The sequence below is a fragment of the Osmia bicornis genome, chromosome 6, assembly GCF_907164935.1.
Source record: "Osmia bicornis bicornis chromosome 6, iOsmBic2.1, whole genome shotgun sequence".
Classification (NCBI taxonomy): domain Eukaryota; kingdom Metazoa; phylum Arthropoda; class Insecta; order Hymenoptera; family Megachilidae; genus Osmia; species Osmia bicornis.
This window is the reverse complement of record NC_060221.1, coordinates 7,526,122-7,541,186: the sequence shown is the minus strand read 5'-3', so window position 1 is coordinate 7,541,186 and position 15,065 is coordinate 7,526,122. Positions and strand designations below refer to the sequence as shown.

The following is a 15,065-nucleotide window of genomic DNA, read 5'->3' as shown; positions in this document are numbered from 1 at the left end:
AATATTATAAGAGAATAGGAACAATTACTTTAAGAAAGATTGATTTTTTACAAACTCTATTTATTTGCAAATAATACAAATCTTTTCTAACTACAATTCACTAAAATTTTGAAACATAGAATCTATAGAAACTCCTTATATGTAGGAAACAGTATATAATAAAAGTAAAAATAAACTCTGATAAGCAAGTACGTTACATTAGGTGTCTCATTGCCAGTATTTCAAAAGCAGCATAAAAATTATAATATGATAAATCCTTCGCTGTATCTTCGCTAGGAAAATTGTAAATTGTGTTATTCAGAGTATATTTTTTCAAATTCTAAAGTTAGATATTTATTTTTAACACTGTATCCTAGTACTTTTTTACGTAGAACATTTTCAAGAATCGACCTGTATAAAATAAATATGCAGTTTCATTCTAGAAAACGAGGTGCATTCGAATTTTCTAGGTGCATCGTTGCACTCGTAAGAAAAGCGAAGTCTCGAACTAAAATCGAGATTTAATCCATACTTTTAATTACGTGACTCATCCCGTGTATCAAAGTTTCATATTTTCTGGCTACGAGGTATTTCTGGAACCGGTTCTACAAAATTCATCCGAAATTAGATGAGCAGAGATCGGTGAAGAGTTGATTGGTCGACGATAAATCCGAATCACAGACCCGGGTTTCTTGAACCTTGGACGTACCGTTAGCGACCCACTAACTGACAGAAATCTTTCGAATGCACCCAGTCGGCCTGTATGACTCTGTCTGCGTAAACGGAACGTGCAAAGAACGGGAAGGCCAGTCAACAACGAACAGTTGATCGTGTGAGAAGTGTAACTGTCAACCCTGATCGAATTCTTCGGACCTGTCAACTTTCAGCGTGTACAACGACTGGCAATCAGGTATACGTCTTCCATTCGAATCAAGTTCAGCCCGTGACCTTCGTGATTTTCATTCAACACGACTTAAAGGTTCTGCTATCGAACGCTACCATCGCGTACGCGATGATCATGCAGAAGAAAACGATCGATTTATCGATGTCGACACGCTTCTACGTTATTGTCCATAAATAAACATTTTATTATTTTTTTTTTATTACTTCCTAATCTTGACAGCGTGCAAACCACCAGAGAGATTTCATTCTAGAAATGTCTAGAATTTATCAATTCTTTTTTAAGACGTTGATTACTAATAAGGTCACTGAAACTATTAAAGAAAATTTCAAATGCTAGTTTCAATAATCTAGAACGTTATTTAGGACGGGTGAAATTGTTCTTAAAAATACACGTTATCGGCGATATGAATATGTAACATTGCGATAAATACAGGTGAATTATTGATAGGTTGTAGCAAGATACCCTAAATAACGGGAACTATGTTTGTCATAACATTATAGCTACATTGTTCAAAGCTGGAAGGTTGGGAGTTAACTGTTCTCTCGAACGTGATTTGGTTCATTCAACGATCGCAACTTTTCTGAGGAAAACATTTGCAACCATTGTATATTCAGAAGACACCTGCTACGGGTTTCTATGTGTTTATTGTAATTTTTCAACATTAACAAGAGTGAAAAAAGAGATTAAATGTACATTAACAGAGAGAAGAGTTATTTGCATAAAATTACAAAGGATAAAACATCTATCAATATATTCTTAATTCGATCGATTATCATATCGAAATTTATACAATTCATACAGATTGTCTTAATTTCATTCAAACAAACTTTGCGAATATGTTTTAGGGGTAAAAATAGAGGAAAAGCGGTTTATATATAAACTGAGGCTTTCAAACGTTTGATAAAAGAAATAATACATTTCTTATGTAATTTTTCCATCTGCACAATTTCTTGTATAACACTTTTTGTAGATTTAAGTGTTTGAAGGTTTGTGTTTATATAAACTGTTTTTCCTGTTTGTACTCATACAATTGTACGTACATATGTAAGTGTAACGTCGAATTGTAACACATAATTCTGTTCACAGAGAACAATGTTGCGGCTACCTTTAATTTTGATCATCGTAAGTGTCGCGATGGCACAAGTGCCATTTCTAGGCGTGTGCCCCAACGTGGAAACATTGGACAACTTTGACCCAAAAAGGGTACGTATCGCAATTATTATGCTTATCACGTTAACAATGAATATTAGACACCGGAATAGATTCCTGGTGTTTACCTGTGTTATTGACTTACTTAAGGTGCAATGCAACCTGTATTTAGAAAGTTGTCCTCAATAAAGACATTGATATACATACATCCGTTGTAATAAGAGATATGTAAAGTATCCAAGTTCAACGGAAGTTCAAACTCTCTTCGAGATGCATGGAATTTATATCGAGTAACGTTTCCACAACATTTGAATAAATGAAACCTCTCATTATATTCCAGTATCTGGGGAAATGGTACGAGATTGAAAGATATTTCGCGTTATTCGAATTCGGCGGCAAGTGCGTGACCGCGGAATACGGTCCAACCGAAAATGGTACGATAACCATTTTAAATAAGCAGATCTCTGCATTGTGAGTACGATTGAATTAATGCTTATCAAAAAATATTGCTTGATAATCGAGTAATTTTGTAAAATGAAATGTTTGTTGCTTATTTAGAACTGGTGTTTCTTCGAGTATCGAAGGGGTTGGGAAACCACTTGCTAAGGCGGATGATCCTAGATTAGTCGTCACATTTCCATCAATTCCGGTCCCGTTAGATGCACCTTACTGGATTCTGGATACCGATTACAAATCTTACGCTGTAGTATGGAGTTGTTCGAACTTTGGTGTATTCAGGTAACTATCTATATCTACCAGAAAGTATCTTTTATATAAATAAATTTGATAACCATCATTGATATCCCATATGTTCCTCAGTGTACGAAACGCATGGATCCTTGCAAGGGAACCAAAGCCACCGGTTCCAGTTTTAGAAAAGGCTTATCAAGTATTAGATAAAAATAACATCAGTAGAGCATATTTTATTCGTACAGATCAGAAGAATTGTCCGCAAGCTAATTAAAAAAGCATCAGAAGAGTATTTCACAATTTAAAAAAAATGGTTACTGTTGTTAAATAAATAACGACGTTTTTAGAGGTTGTAAATTTTAATGAATGTGCTCAATTCAAGTAATGAATATTTAACCACATATTGTATGTACATTAGTATGATAGTTTACTTTGTTGTGCGTCGGTAAGTCTATTAATTAGTACGTATTTGAATGATAGTTTATGGGCAATTTTTCAAGTACTGTAATTAATATAGTGCTTCCATCGTATAACTCTTTACTTATCGTAAAATCATATAAAATAACTTATTAATTGCTGTTTCATTTCACTATGATATATTGTTGTATTTATCGTGCATTGTATTTATTTATTTATTAAAGAAAATGATAGCGAATGTAACGAAGTGAGGAATAGTAAAATGTGTGATAATAAATGATTACTTATTAAAGCAAATGAAGTATATGAATATTTTATTACTCAAAACTACCATGAAACATGTAATTCCTTTCCAATTTTCGTATTACATCTTTTTGGAAAAGCTAGAAAATCTTAAAAATGATTGGATGCTGGAGGATGAAGGATGTTTAGGAAAAACCAGTGTTACGCGACACGTTCTTCGAACCTTTCTTCTTTTCATTATCAACCAGTGCGATCCATTGATCGTTTAGCCTGCTGTAGTTCTCAAAATTATCGCTCTAAATCATAGGGTGCGCAACAGATCAGTTTAGTGAAAAGAATCTCGGTATTTCAGGTCATGTAGTATCCAGCAGAGAAGAATCGAGAGTGCTCAGGCACGGGATTTTACTGGTGCTGCACCACGCGACTAACTCTTTTATAAAGTAGAAATCTGCTCTGTTTGGTTCCATATTAGCACATACAAGAACCCATGGCTGCCAGCCGCTTTGCTACTCGCTCTGTATTTCAGAATGATGATCTTAAAAACTCGAGCATGCTGGATGTTCCTCGAGGCAAAACGGCGGTCTAACGATAAGTCAGCAGAGGGAAAGATGTCTCCACCACTGGGCGATATTTTGTATTCGGGAAAGAACAAAATTCTCTCACATAAGTAGTTAGTCGCTAAATCGAGTAGGTTCGTTAATTAACCATCAAAATGAATAATGAGTTCGATTCGAAAGTCGGTTGTCAAAATATTAATCATGCCTAGCCACTTGGGAACGCCGTGGCTGGTCGGGCACCGTTATCAACCTCAGAGCAAAGTGAAACCTCCTCAGTCTTATAGCGACCGCCGAAGGGCGCGGATCTACCTTTTAAACATACACATACCCTTATTTCATTTCCTACGTTTATTCAATTTGCTGAATATGTCTTCTTAGCTTATTGAATAAACTTATATCCCTGCATCCCTTACATCTCTGCAAACATTACAATCCTGTGTTCTTTATATCTTTGCATCCGTTACATATAGGCATTCCGTACATCCCTGTATCATTTACATCTCTGCATCCCTTACATATCGGTATCCTGTACATCTCTGCAATCGTTACACCCCTACATTTCTTATATCGCAGCAACCCTTATATTCCTACATCCCTTACATACTACATTTCCCACATTCCTACTTTCTTCATATTCCTGCACCCTTACATCTCTGCATTCCTTACATTCTTTACATCACTCCTTTCTTCACATCCCTGCATCCTTAACGTCTCTACAACCCTTACATCCCTGTATCATTTAGGTCTTTGCATCCCTTATATCTTTCTATTCCTCATATCTCTGAATCCTTACCTGAAGTTTTATATAGATTTGGTTCCCTTTACTTAAAAGTTTTAGTTGAAATTTTTGCCACCAGAGGGCGCTGATTCGACGTCGAAATTTTAGTTCGCATTTTTGCCGCTAGAGGGCCAAAAACGGAGCAAGATTTAGTTCCTTTTTTCGTCACCAGAGGGCGCTGATTCGACATCGAAATTTTAGTTCGCATTTTTGCCGCTAGAGGGCCAAAAACGGAGCAAGATTTAGTTCCTTTTTTCGTCACCAGAGGGCGCTGATTCGACGTCGAAATTTTAGTTCGCATTTTTGCCGCTAGAGGGCCAGAAACCGAGCAAGCTTTAGTTCCTTTTTTCGTCACCAGAGGGCGCTGATTCGACATCGAGATTTTAGTTCACATTTTTGCCGCCAGAGGGCCAGAAACCGAGCAAGCTTTAGTTCCTTTTTTCGTCACCAGAGGGCGCTGATTCGACATCGACATTTTAGTTCGCATTTTTGCCGCTAGAGGGCCAAAATTGAGCATGATTTAGTTCCTTTTTTCGCCACCAGAGGGCGCTGATTCGACATCGAAATTTTAGTTCAAACTTTATCCGCTAGAGGGCGCAAGGGAGAATACAGAGATGTGAGAGATGCATGGATATAAGGGATGCAGGGATGCAGGGATGTAAAAGATGCAGAGATGTGAAGGATTTAGGGATGAGAGATATGAAGAAAGCAGGGATGTGAGGGATGCAGAGGTATAAGGATTACAGGGATGTAACAAATATACAGATGTTAGGGATGCGGAGGTATATAAGGGATTAATGCAGGGATATAAGAGATAACGGAATGTAATAGATGTAAAGATCTAAGGGATGTAGAAATACAGGGTATACGGGATACAGTGACTTAGGGGTATTCCTCACGAGGCCCATGAAAAGAATAAGAAAATATGTACCTGCGAAGGGAGGTTTTTGTCCATAAAAAAGAATAGAATAATAAATAACTGGTAAAATTAAAAGAATTATATGAACTCCGAAAGGAAATAAAAAGTATATGCCATGTTTCACAAATTGTTCCGCATCCCTCGGTGGTTGCTATAAGACTGAGGAAGTCGCACCTCGTGTTATGTCTCTTATGTTAGGACGTAAATTACTGTATTTTAATTTAAATTTGATTTTCATGCACACTATGTTTATAATTTATTTAAGATCAAACAGTTATTGAATGTTGCATAAGTAAATAACTAAAAAAAGAAGTAATAACTCACAACAGAAATTAGGTAGATTAAATAAACAATTCCGAAAAGAAATTGGGTAAATTAAATAAATAACTCACAAACGAAATTGGGTAAATTAATTTTTATTTTTTAAAACAACTGAGGCCCCACACGGGCCTATGTGTGTCTTTTTATTATGAACATATAAAAGTTTACAGAAATAAGTATTATTTGTATACCTAAGCTAATTTGTACTTTCTAGGAACTTCGGTTGCACGTCGAAGACCTTATAACTATTCCCTAAACTCTATCTTTTATGTACAAACTATATCTAAATTATACAAGGTTTACATCTATGATTAAAACTAATTCTTTAGTTGGGTAGATCACGGTTTTAAATTGTTTTTGGTTAAGAAAGCATCAATAATTTTTAAAGCGGTAATGTTGGGTGCCACTAGAAAGTTGTCTATTGAGTATGGTGGTGTCAGTCCCCTTGCTCTCAGCTGTTGCAGCATTTCTAAATTAAATAATTGCTCTCAATGTCCAGTCTAGTGGCATCTGCAGTCACTGGTGTGAACACCTGCGGACAGTCAACAAAGACAGTATTTTATTAATTCTGCTACCAATCGCTGGATAGCGCTAGTTGTATCGTGTCCGACGCGCGCACTGATAGAAAATTAAAAATACGATATAAGAATGACATAAATACAATACTGTTAGCCTATTAAAGTCATTACTTTCTAATATTTTTATATCTTTCTGTAATATCATTGAAAATTTTTCCTTACAACATCATATAATTATTATCACGTGGGCGAACGCGGATTGGAACCGTACTCCTACGCGATCTTCCGTGTGTACTGGAAGACAAGTCTAAACCAGCAGTCTGTTCTCGACCAACATTGGGAAGGAGCACAAAAATGAAGTGGTACAAAATTTCACAGTGTTTAACGCTGAAATAATAAATTTATTAATCAAAGTGGTATGACTTTTAACTGTTAAAGAATTACGACGAAAATGAGGAGAAAGAATGGATCAATAATAACGCGTGAAGATTAGAAGAGGATTCGAAGAGGCGGTTATGAAAGGGTAAGTGAAAATCCCAAATAAATAAAGAGCGCTATCGTGCATTATCATTGTTAGATATAAGAATTTAAAATCAAAAAGTTGTAACAAAAGGAAAATATTCTTTATTGAAAGAATCATTTCTGTCCACACAAGGGTTGATATGACATTCTTAGCACCCCATTAACTATAACATTTCAAAAGTGCGAAGAAAGGAGGGAAAGTTTTCTCTCAGCTACTTAATAAAACCTGGAAATCCTATTGTTGTATTCTCAAGTACGATTCTCACGGACTTTAATTAAAATCTCGGAGATAATTGCTTGAATTATTGCATGGTGGTGGTCTTAAATGTCTTACGTGAGAAGAAAATTGATTCGTTTCCCAGCTTTTCTTGTGATCAGGGGTACTTAGCCTGGAAACTAGTAATTAAGTTCCGGTGACCTAGGCTTAGAAAACGTATATACCTTGATACTTCTAATAAAATTGGCCCCAAAATTAAATTTGAATAGTCACGGTTCTAATAACCTACTACCTCAAGATTAATTTACTAGATTACAAAATTAATTTTTGATGTCGTTAAGCTCAAAAATTTAAGCTTGAAAACTTATAATACATTGAATTTTCAATAACATGTTCGAGTACCAATTAACGAAATCTAGGGTATGCCCGTGAAGGAACATGTAAAACTGAATTTCAGAAGTTGCAACTAGCGAGGGTGCACACACGGAATATTAAATTATCGTGGGAACGGATTAAACGCGAATCCAGCAGGGCACTGCGATGTATCAGCCTCAATATAGCGCCCACGTAATTCTCTGACAAAATAAATTAAAAGTATCCAGGTTCTTTTTTACCTTGGAAAATGTGAATTTCCGGAACGAGGCACGAGTTGCAGCGACTAAAGGGAAGTTTTATGCAGAAAATTCATGAAGAAATATTGCTTCTGTCTCAATTACTCCCTAAGAATTATTTCTTAAATTTCTACTTATAAATAATTACAGAAATGCAGAAGTAATTAAATTTCTCTTTCCAAAAGTATTTCAAAGGTCAAAGGTAGCTTGTCCTCCTAAAGCAAATTAAAAAACTTCATAAAAGCGTAGTAAGGATAAAATAAAATTAACGTTTGCTAAATTTCTGCTTGTAAATGAGAGAAATCTAAAATTAATTAATTTTCTGTTTCAAGAAGCTTAAATATAGTTTGTCCTTTTAACAGAAATTAAAAGAGAGGGCAAAATAAAATGAACAGTTGTTAAATGTCTCCCTTAAATTTCTAAAAAATGCAAAAGCAATTAAACTTCTATTTTCCGAGATCATTTCAAATGCTTGTTTTTTAAAAAGGAATTTTAAAAATTTTGTAAAACATGGACAGAATGGAACAAAATCAATTTGTAAGATTGAAAGGAATAGCAAAGCATCCTGAATATGTTTATGAATGTTAATTAACCTATGCAAGCAATTATCAGTCCACGGAAAATTGTGTCAGCCATCGGCGCTCTTGATAGTCCCTTTTCGCAACGGAATATGGCAGTCAAAGTACCCATTAGCTTCAATTCGCTTTGAATGTCTCTTTAAAATCGATTAATAACCACGATATTAAAGCTACTTTCATGAAATATTACTCAATCTCAATGAAATAGCGTAATTTTGTAGAATTTTGCAAACACCTCCTGCTATTCATTAAATCCTTAATTTTATTGACCTTAATGCTTGATCAAAGTTCCTGGTATCCGAAATTCTCTTCGGCAGGGCACAGGTAGCGAAACGAAACTGCAGCAACACCTGCATTTTACGGATTGTTATGTGCACACTGGGTTTAACTCGCAGCCTTTTGTTCTAGTACGATATTCTCGTTAAGACATTTGTCACATGTAACGAACCGTGAATAAAATCGTTGGAACTTTCGTAAAATTTATTAATACGAGTTGCTTGCGGAAACTGGGCCACGGAATTTCGAATTTCGTGTGCTGTAAATTATAAAACCACGTTTAAAAACTTGTTTCTTTTCTCGAACAATTGCGTGCTCTTTGGGAAATTCTAATGGTTAATAGTTGCATTCTAATGATTCATTTTGATGGGTTTGTGCTGCAATATGTACTCGCCGTAGAAGTTTATTAATAATTCAACCGATATTCTGATGTACAGTTAAAAGCATTGCGGTTGAAGGTTGGTTTCACGCTTCGCTAAATGCGGACGTTTATTTACCAAAGTTTCACTTAATTGTTGCACTTACTTGGTATCTCATAGCATATTGCAGAGCGTACAGCATTCCTACGATTCCATTAAATAATGACCATGAAACATTCAAATTTAGAGATTGATTTTTCATTATCGTCAGAGTAAAAGTTTCTGATACAATTAATTAACCCGTGGTATTATATCCCTGAACCGTAAATACGACTATTAAGCGGGTAAAATGCATCGGTTCATGTCGATATCGGAGTGGAACACGATTCGCCACAGTGCTTCTGTAAGCTGATTATACAAAATGTACGTGGTAGGATTGAGCCAACACGCTTCATGTAATTTCGAAGAATTCTCTATTAGCTCATTCTTTAATTCTAATTATTTCAATATTAATAATTTCCTTTGTCGTTTGTTCCTCTGAAAGCTTTCAACAATAAAGTTTGTTTAATAACCTAACATTCATTTTATAAATCCTCTGAAACACGAATTGCATAAAAGGAATTCTTTTTTTAATTCTCTCTTAAGAGAGAATTAAAACATTAAAATATTAAAACATTACACGTATGTGTAATGTATTTTACCGTTGTATTCTGCATTATGTTACACAGATCGTAAGCCACATTATTCACGTGTATGCACGTGCGTACACGTTCAGAAACGTACGCTCATATGCACATGGATGCATCTACATAGTAAACGAAGGTCGCACGTGTGCAAAGTGCATTGCTACGTTATCGTGATGCACAGTGTGCGATGTTACCCTTCGTATTCATCGTGCAACGAAGATTTCTAATTCCAGGGTTTATTATAAATTGAAATAAATTCATCGTATTTATCTTCAAACTCTGCCCCATATCCGACTTCAAAAATAACTAAAAGATTTTCCTGCTTTTACCTCGTGCATTTTCAAAAATTCTTTTTCTTTCCGTCACACGGGTGGCGGCTGCTGTATACCGTCGTTCTTATATTTTTATTTTCTACCTTTTGGTTTTGTTATACACGCGACAGCGATCCGTTCCAGTTGTACCAGGACAGCATCCGGAAACATGAAACGAGTTCCTGTTGCAAGTGCCATCGCGGAGAGCTCGGTAAACACCGACGGCACAGGCATATTGCATCCGCGTGTTCGTCCGGTGCAGTTGCAGGCCGAATCGCGAGACGCCAACTTCTCGCCACGGAAGCACGTTGAAATTGCACACCCTTTTGCAATCGAGATACCGAGCATTCTGCAACCTGGAACATTGCTTCGGAGAATATCCTCGTACTGGGCAACATACTTCGATTTTTCGATACTGAAGTTTCGTTCGGATTGCGAACTTTCAAGTAACGAATACTCTGCGAGACAAATTTCTGGATTTTCACATTTTACTTAAGATTTATTATAACTTTGTTCGATTATTAAATATGTTAACGTTTGAAGAATAAAATTATTACTTTATAAATCCTTTTGTTTAGAATTATTTTATCACGTTAGATTTGAAAAATTTATAGGAGTTTAAAAGTATGATCACTACTTCTATATTTTTGATTCAATGAAACGTGTGGTTATCCCTCGTTTACCTCGCTCCATATACAACTGTCCCCATAGACACTCTATATCGCAATACTCATAAGGCCGGCAATTTATGGTCGGCCATTAGTACGATACCACGCGACGGTAAATCAAGAAAGTAATTCATAAAAACGACGCGACTGCAACTACTTTTGTGTCGTACTTTAAAACGCGTGACTTTAAGAAGTCGTTCAACAGCGATAAACAGAGCTCTATCTTCTTTTCGAGAGAAATTAATTGTCTTAAAAATGAATTACCAACGTCTGTAATTACCTCGGCAATTAATCTTTCCTAGAGTTTCGTTAATTACATTTTTGTCGCTGTTTTCATTAGCAACTATGGTCAATTTGTTATTTTCCTTACAAAAGAAAGCACGAACGTTAACAATTTTTTTCTCTCGATTAAATACCGTGACAAATTGGATGATTTGTTTCGCGTTCATCGATCGTGTATCGAAACAGATTGCACGATCAATCGTATTCCATCAATTGTTCCAAGTTTTGCTATTTTTCCCCTTCGCCAAACTGACTTGTTCGTTGCAATCAGTCATTTCTAAGTTCCTTTCTTCATCTGGTATTCTTTTTCTGGCAAGAACTGTTTCGATTCTTTCGAATTACGGAAGAAACTAGCGAGCGAGTTTGACAACCCTGAAGGTAAGAGGAGAATATTCGAATTTTCAGGCTCTTTTTTCAAGGTTTTCGTCTGGAAGATCCAGTTTGTTGGCACGTACCACTTAAAGGGATAAATTTTGGCGTCGTGAATCGGAAGAGAAAAAAGAGCAGCGGGAACAAGAGCTTTAAAATCCATGGCACGTGCGACCCTTCGAGGTCCTTGAGGATCTTCTCCTCGTACAGTCAATCCAGAGAAACGATCTAACGCGGCATTTTTTGAAGATCGTGCCCCCTCGGCGATACAATGTAGCCAAACGCGAATTTCGTGCGACTGTACCTGACAAATAATTCGCCTTTTTTTTTTTATCTCCTCGGGATATAACGCGATCGATCTAACTGCTTTCCCATGGCTGGGAATATTTATCAGGAAAATTTATTCAATCTGGAGCATCATCCGTGAATATTGGAATAATTAAGTCGCGGAGTATTTGGCGGATATGGCTACTGGGACAGGAATCGAGCCGTAGGCGATGGATATTCGGGACTGATGTATTTCAACTTTGATTACAGATATTTTGATGGCTTGGAAATTCGAACTCGATTCTATTTTAAACGGAAATTTGGTACGTATTTATTTAAAGTTTGAACAGCGATACTTTAACGAGTGGAGAATATCAAGCGTGGGCTGAATCAGCGAAAAGTTGGTAATTTGGGACACAGGAGTTCTAATTTTAAACAAAGTCATTTTGACGAGTTGAAAATCCTAAAATTTTAAACGTACGCGTTTTGATATTAAACAGAGATATATTAATGCTTTGAAAATTCGAGGTGCAAACTGTTCTTGAGCTTCAATTAGAAAATTTGACAAGAAGTTTGGAAACATTTGAATTGTTTTAAAAAATAATTCAAAAGTCGAGATAAGTGATTCTACATTGTATTCTTTTGCTATTCGCTTCTATATTATTATATAGGTGAAGTATATATTTTATATTATGCAATGGAGTTGAATTATTTATTTAAATCTCTTTGTTTTCAAACTTTTTGACGGTAGTGTACGTTTTAAATTTGAGTAGAGCCATTTTAACACCTTGAAAATTAAACATTAAAATATTTTAAAGAGGAGTTATAATTGAAAAAGCAGTCTATGATTCTAAAGAAGGAGATTTGCGAAAAGGAAAGATCTGTGTAACTTTCACCGAGCTGTTTAGCACTTCCGACACGTACTCGAGCTCTTCGCGGAAGTCTGTCCGTATGTGGTCAGACAAGATGTATCTACTTGAAGCAAGGGATTTGTCGAATGCAGTAGACCAGTGGTTCTCAACTAATGGTACGCGACAAGCTGTTCATGCGATATACAGTATAACAATTTTAATATTGTTTGATAATCGTACAATATCGAGCATGGTAAATTTTCCTCGGGGAAAATCCGAAGTTTCGTAAAATACAAGTTACAACTCATAGGTCCGTTCGAGGAAATTGGACATCTTGCACGTTCCTAAGGAAACTCTCGCGACGACACGTGCAGCAAAATCAATTTCCCGCGAAAAACTTCCGCAACTCGATGGAAAACGACCGTGTATGCCGCACAATGTGATTTACAAATGAGATATCGTCGAGAAGTTTTCCCGGAAAGTTTTGAAGTATTCGCGTTCCACTTTCCCACCACCATGGCTCAAACTTTCCTGTTTCCTGTGTTATTCCAAATTCTGATAGAAAATAAATTGAAAAAATCCAAATATTTCACCCTTCAAATTTGCTAATATTTTTTCTAAAGCAATTGTACAACGAATCACGTTTATAACTTACTAGAATGAATTATGGAATAATATTCAGATGATCGAGAATTAAGCGATCACAGATTTTATTAAGTCGAAGAACTTATAACATACATCTTACATCGTCCAATATGAAATCCGACGATGTTACAGCTTATTGAAACTTAATAACCAGGGCAGGGAACGTAAGCTCTCGTAAACGTTTTCCAATATTTTTCGCGTTAAACGTGCTCTTTTTTTCTTGCCTGTATAGTGAGCCTGGATATTAATCTCTTAACACGATGAAAAAGTGACTGAGCGTGACGATCGAGCTTAAAATTAAGTTCGGAACATACTGAAATGATGGGAAACTCGATAATCGGATCAAAGTATCGGTTCTTTAGTTCATTAAACGTGTTATGAATTGAAAATATAGTATCTCTGGAGCTCAAAGAAAAATATTATTTGAATAATCAGAAAAATATGTGCGATACAGTTAACATAAAGTAACTTTATTTCGCGAGAATTCAACAGTATCGAATGATCAATCTACATTGTCTTCTCTTTTACCACGGGATTAATTTACATCACAATTTTTGAGTTATTAATGGTGGAAGAGGAGCTCGCGACAGCATAATTAATCAAAGAGCCGACCAACGTTATATCTGAATAAAATTGACTTCTCCCTCGCTGGGGCTTGATTAACGATTTTGCGATTGATATTTGTTCGATAATTATACGAAAACAGCGATTTTTTTTAATTATTCGCCAGAACAAATCAGTGTCCTTTGGAACGACTCGTTGCGAAACACGAATCGTAATTATCGAGACAGTAGGGCGAAGGATGATGAGAAAGTTTTGTGTTTTATTGAAATCGAAATGGATGAGGAGGTTGGAAGGTGGCCTCGTGTTCTCAAGTGACTCGGATAATTTCGTTGGTCGAGAAGGGAACGAACGATTAGAATTCATTACTCGAGTTCTTGGGAATGTTCTTCGAGAATCAATAGAAGAAACGGAATTTTATCCTCGACACTCTTCTCGGCACGGTTTTACGAAAGTTTTCTTATCGAACATTCTTGTGATAGGTGTTCAATGCTTTTGGGAATCTGTACCGAATTGAAATTCTCCGCTGATTGTTGTAAAAATGAAATCAGTGAAAAACCACCGCATTTATTTAACGTTTCGTAACCTGAATTTTTACTTTGCCATTTAGTATTCGGTAATTTGTACAATAATTGAAAAGAAAAATCCAAACATCCATTTAGGACCCTTTGTAATCTTCAATAACTGTATTTAACAGAAGAATAAAACGTCGAGCATCAATTAAGACTTGGATACTTTGGGCGGCTAATTAAAATAAAAATCCCGACCAGCTACCTTGAACGTTACATAATACGTAACATTAATTAAAAACTTGCGAGCGGCCATTGTGGTCGCTATTTAATTTGTAACCCTAATTAAAAAAAGAAAAAAGGATCTTCGGCAGCTGTTACTGGTGCTTGGCGAGCGTGTCGGTGCCATCGTGGCTGCTCTTATTCCATGCTTTCGATCGTTTCACAAACTTAATAAACCTATTAACGAAATTATTTAATATAAAATTAAATTAAACTATCCTTTCAACGACTCCCCTATTCGACCCAAAAATTTCATTGCGTCGTTGAAATTAAAAGGCAGACACTTTAATTTTCCCGTGAAAAGTGACTTGCCCGAAATAAATTCTGTACAGGGATGCAATAAGCAGAAGCGAGCTTTGATTCGCACCTCGAGCTGCTAATGAATCGTTCTCGCACGTGCGCAAACAAACGGTAAAGAATCTAATCGATTCTCGATTATTTGTAGCAGGAAAGCGACGATCGACCGTTCAATTTTGCGACCTGGATTCGTGCAAAGCGTTCCATCGGTTAATACTTTTTTTGTCCTTTTGTCGTCGCGTTCTCGTCGGTCGACAATTCGATCGTCCGTGGAAACGATTAAATTTGAGCAACGTTGG

The 15,065-nt window shown here is 36.1% G+C and overlaps 2 protein-coding genes and 1 long non-coding RNA gene across 7 annotated transcripts in view; 2 read left to right on the top strand and 1 right to left on the bottom strand.

The window, feature by feature from the left end:
- Positions 1-708: 708 nt before the first annotated feature.
- On the top strand, positions 709-3,396 carry LOC114871963 (apolipoprotein D-like). Of its 5 annotated transcripts, none has more exons than XM_029178624.2 (5): positions 709-889; positions 1,970-2,086; positions 2,373-2,503; positions 2,591-2,770; positions 2,852-3,396. In XM_029178624.2, the coding sequence occupies exons 2-5, from the start codon at positions 1,976-1,978 to the stop codon at positions 2,994-2,996; spliced, it is 567 nt and encodes a 188-aa protein (XP_029034457.2). In that variant the 5' UTR covers positions 709-889; positions 1,970-1,975; the 3' UTR covers positions 2,997-3,396. The 5 variants fall into 5 exon arrangements, with proteins under 5 accessions (XP_029034457.2, XP_046142073.1, XP_046142072.1 ...); XM_046286117.1 differs by lacking the exon at positions 709-889 and adding an exon at positions 1,398-1,513; XM_046286116.1 differs by lacking the exon at positions 709-889 and adding an exon at positions 1,398-1,530.
- Positions 3,397-6,306: 2,910 nt separating this feature from the next.
- Positions 6,307-15,065, bottom strand: part of LOC123987865 — a 90,803-nt gene continuing 82,044 nt past the window's right edge. Inside the window, exon 3 of the long non-coding RNA XR_006829506.1 lies at positions 6,307-6,489. This is a non-coding gene — a long non-coding RNA (uncharacterized LOC123987865). The remainder of the gene's footprint in view (positions 6,490-15,065) is intronic.
- The window catches only part of LOC114871964, a 42,772-nt gene continuing 34,460 nt past the window's right edge, over positions 6,754-15,065 (top strand). Inside the window, exons 1-2 of the mRNA XM_029178625.2 lie at positions 6,754-6,834; positions 6,914-6,998. The gene's annotated coding sequence lies outside the window, so the exon portion shown is untranslated. The remainder of the gene's footprint in view (positions 6,835-6,913; positions 6,999-15,065) is intronic.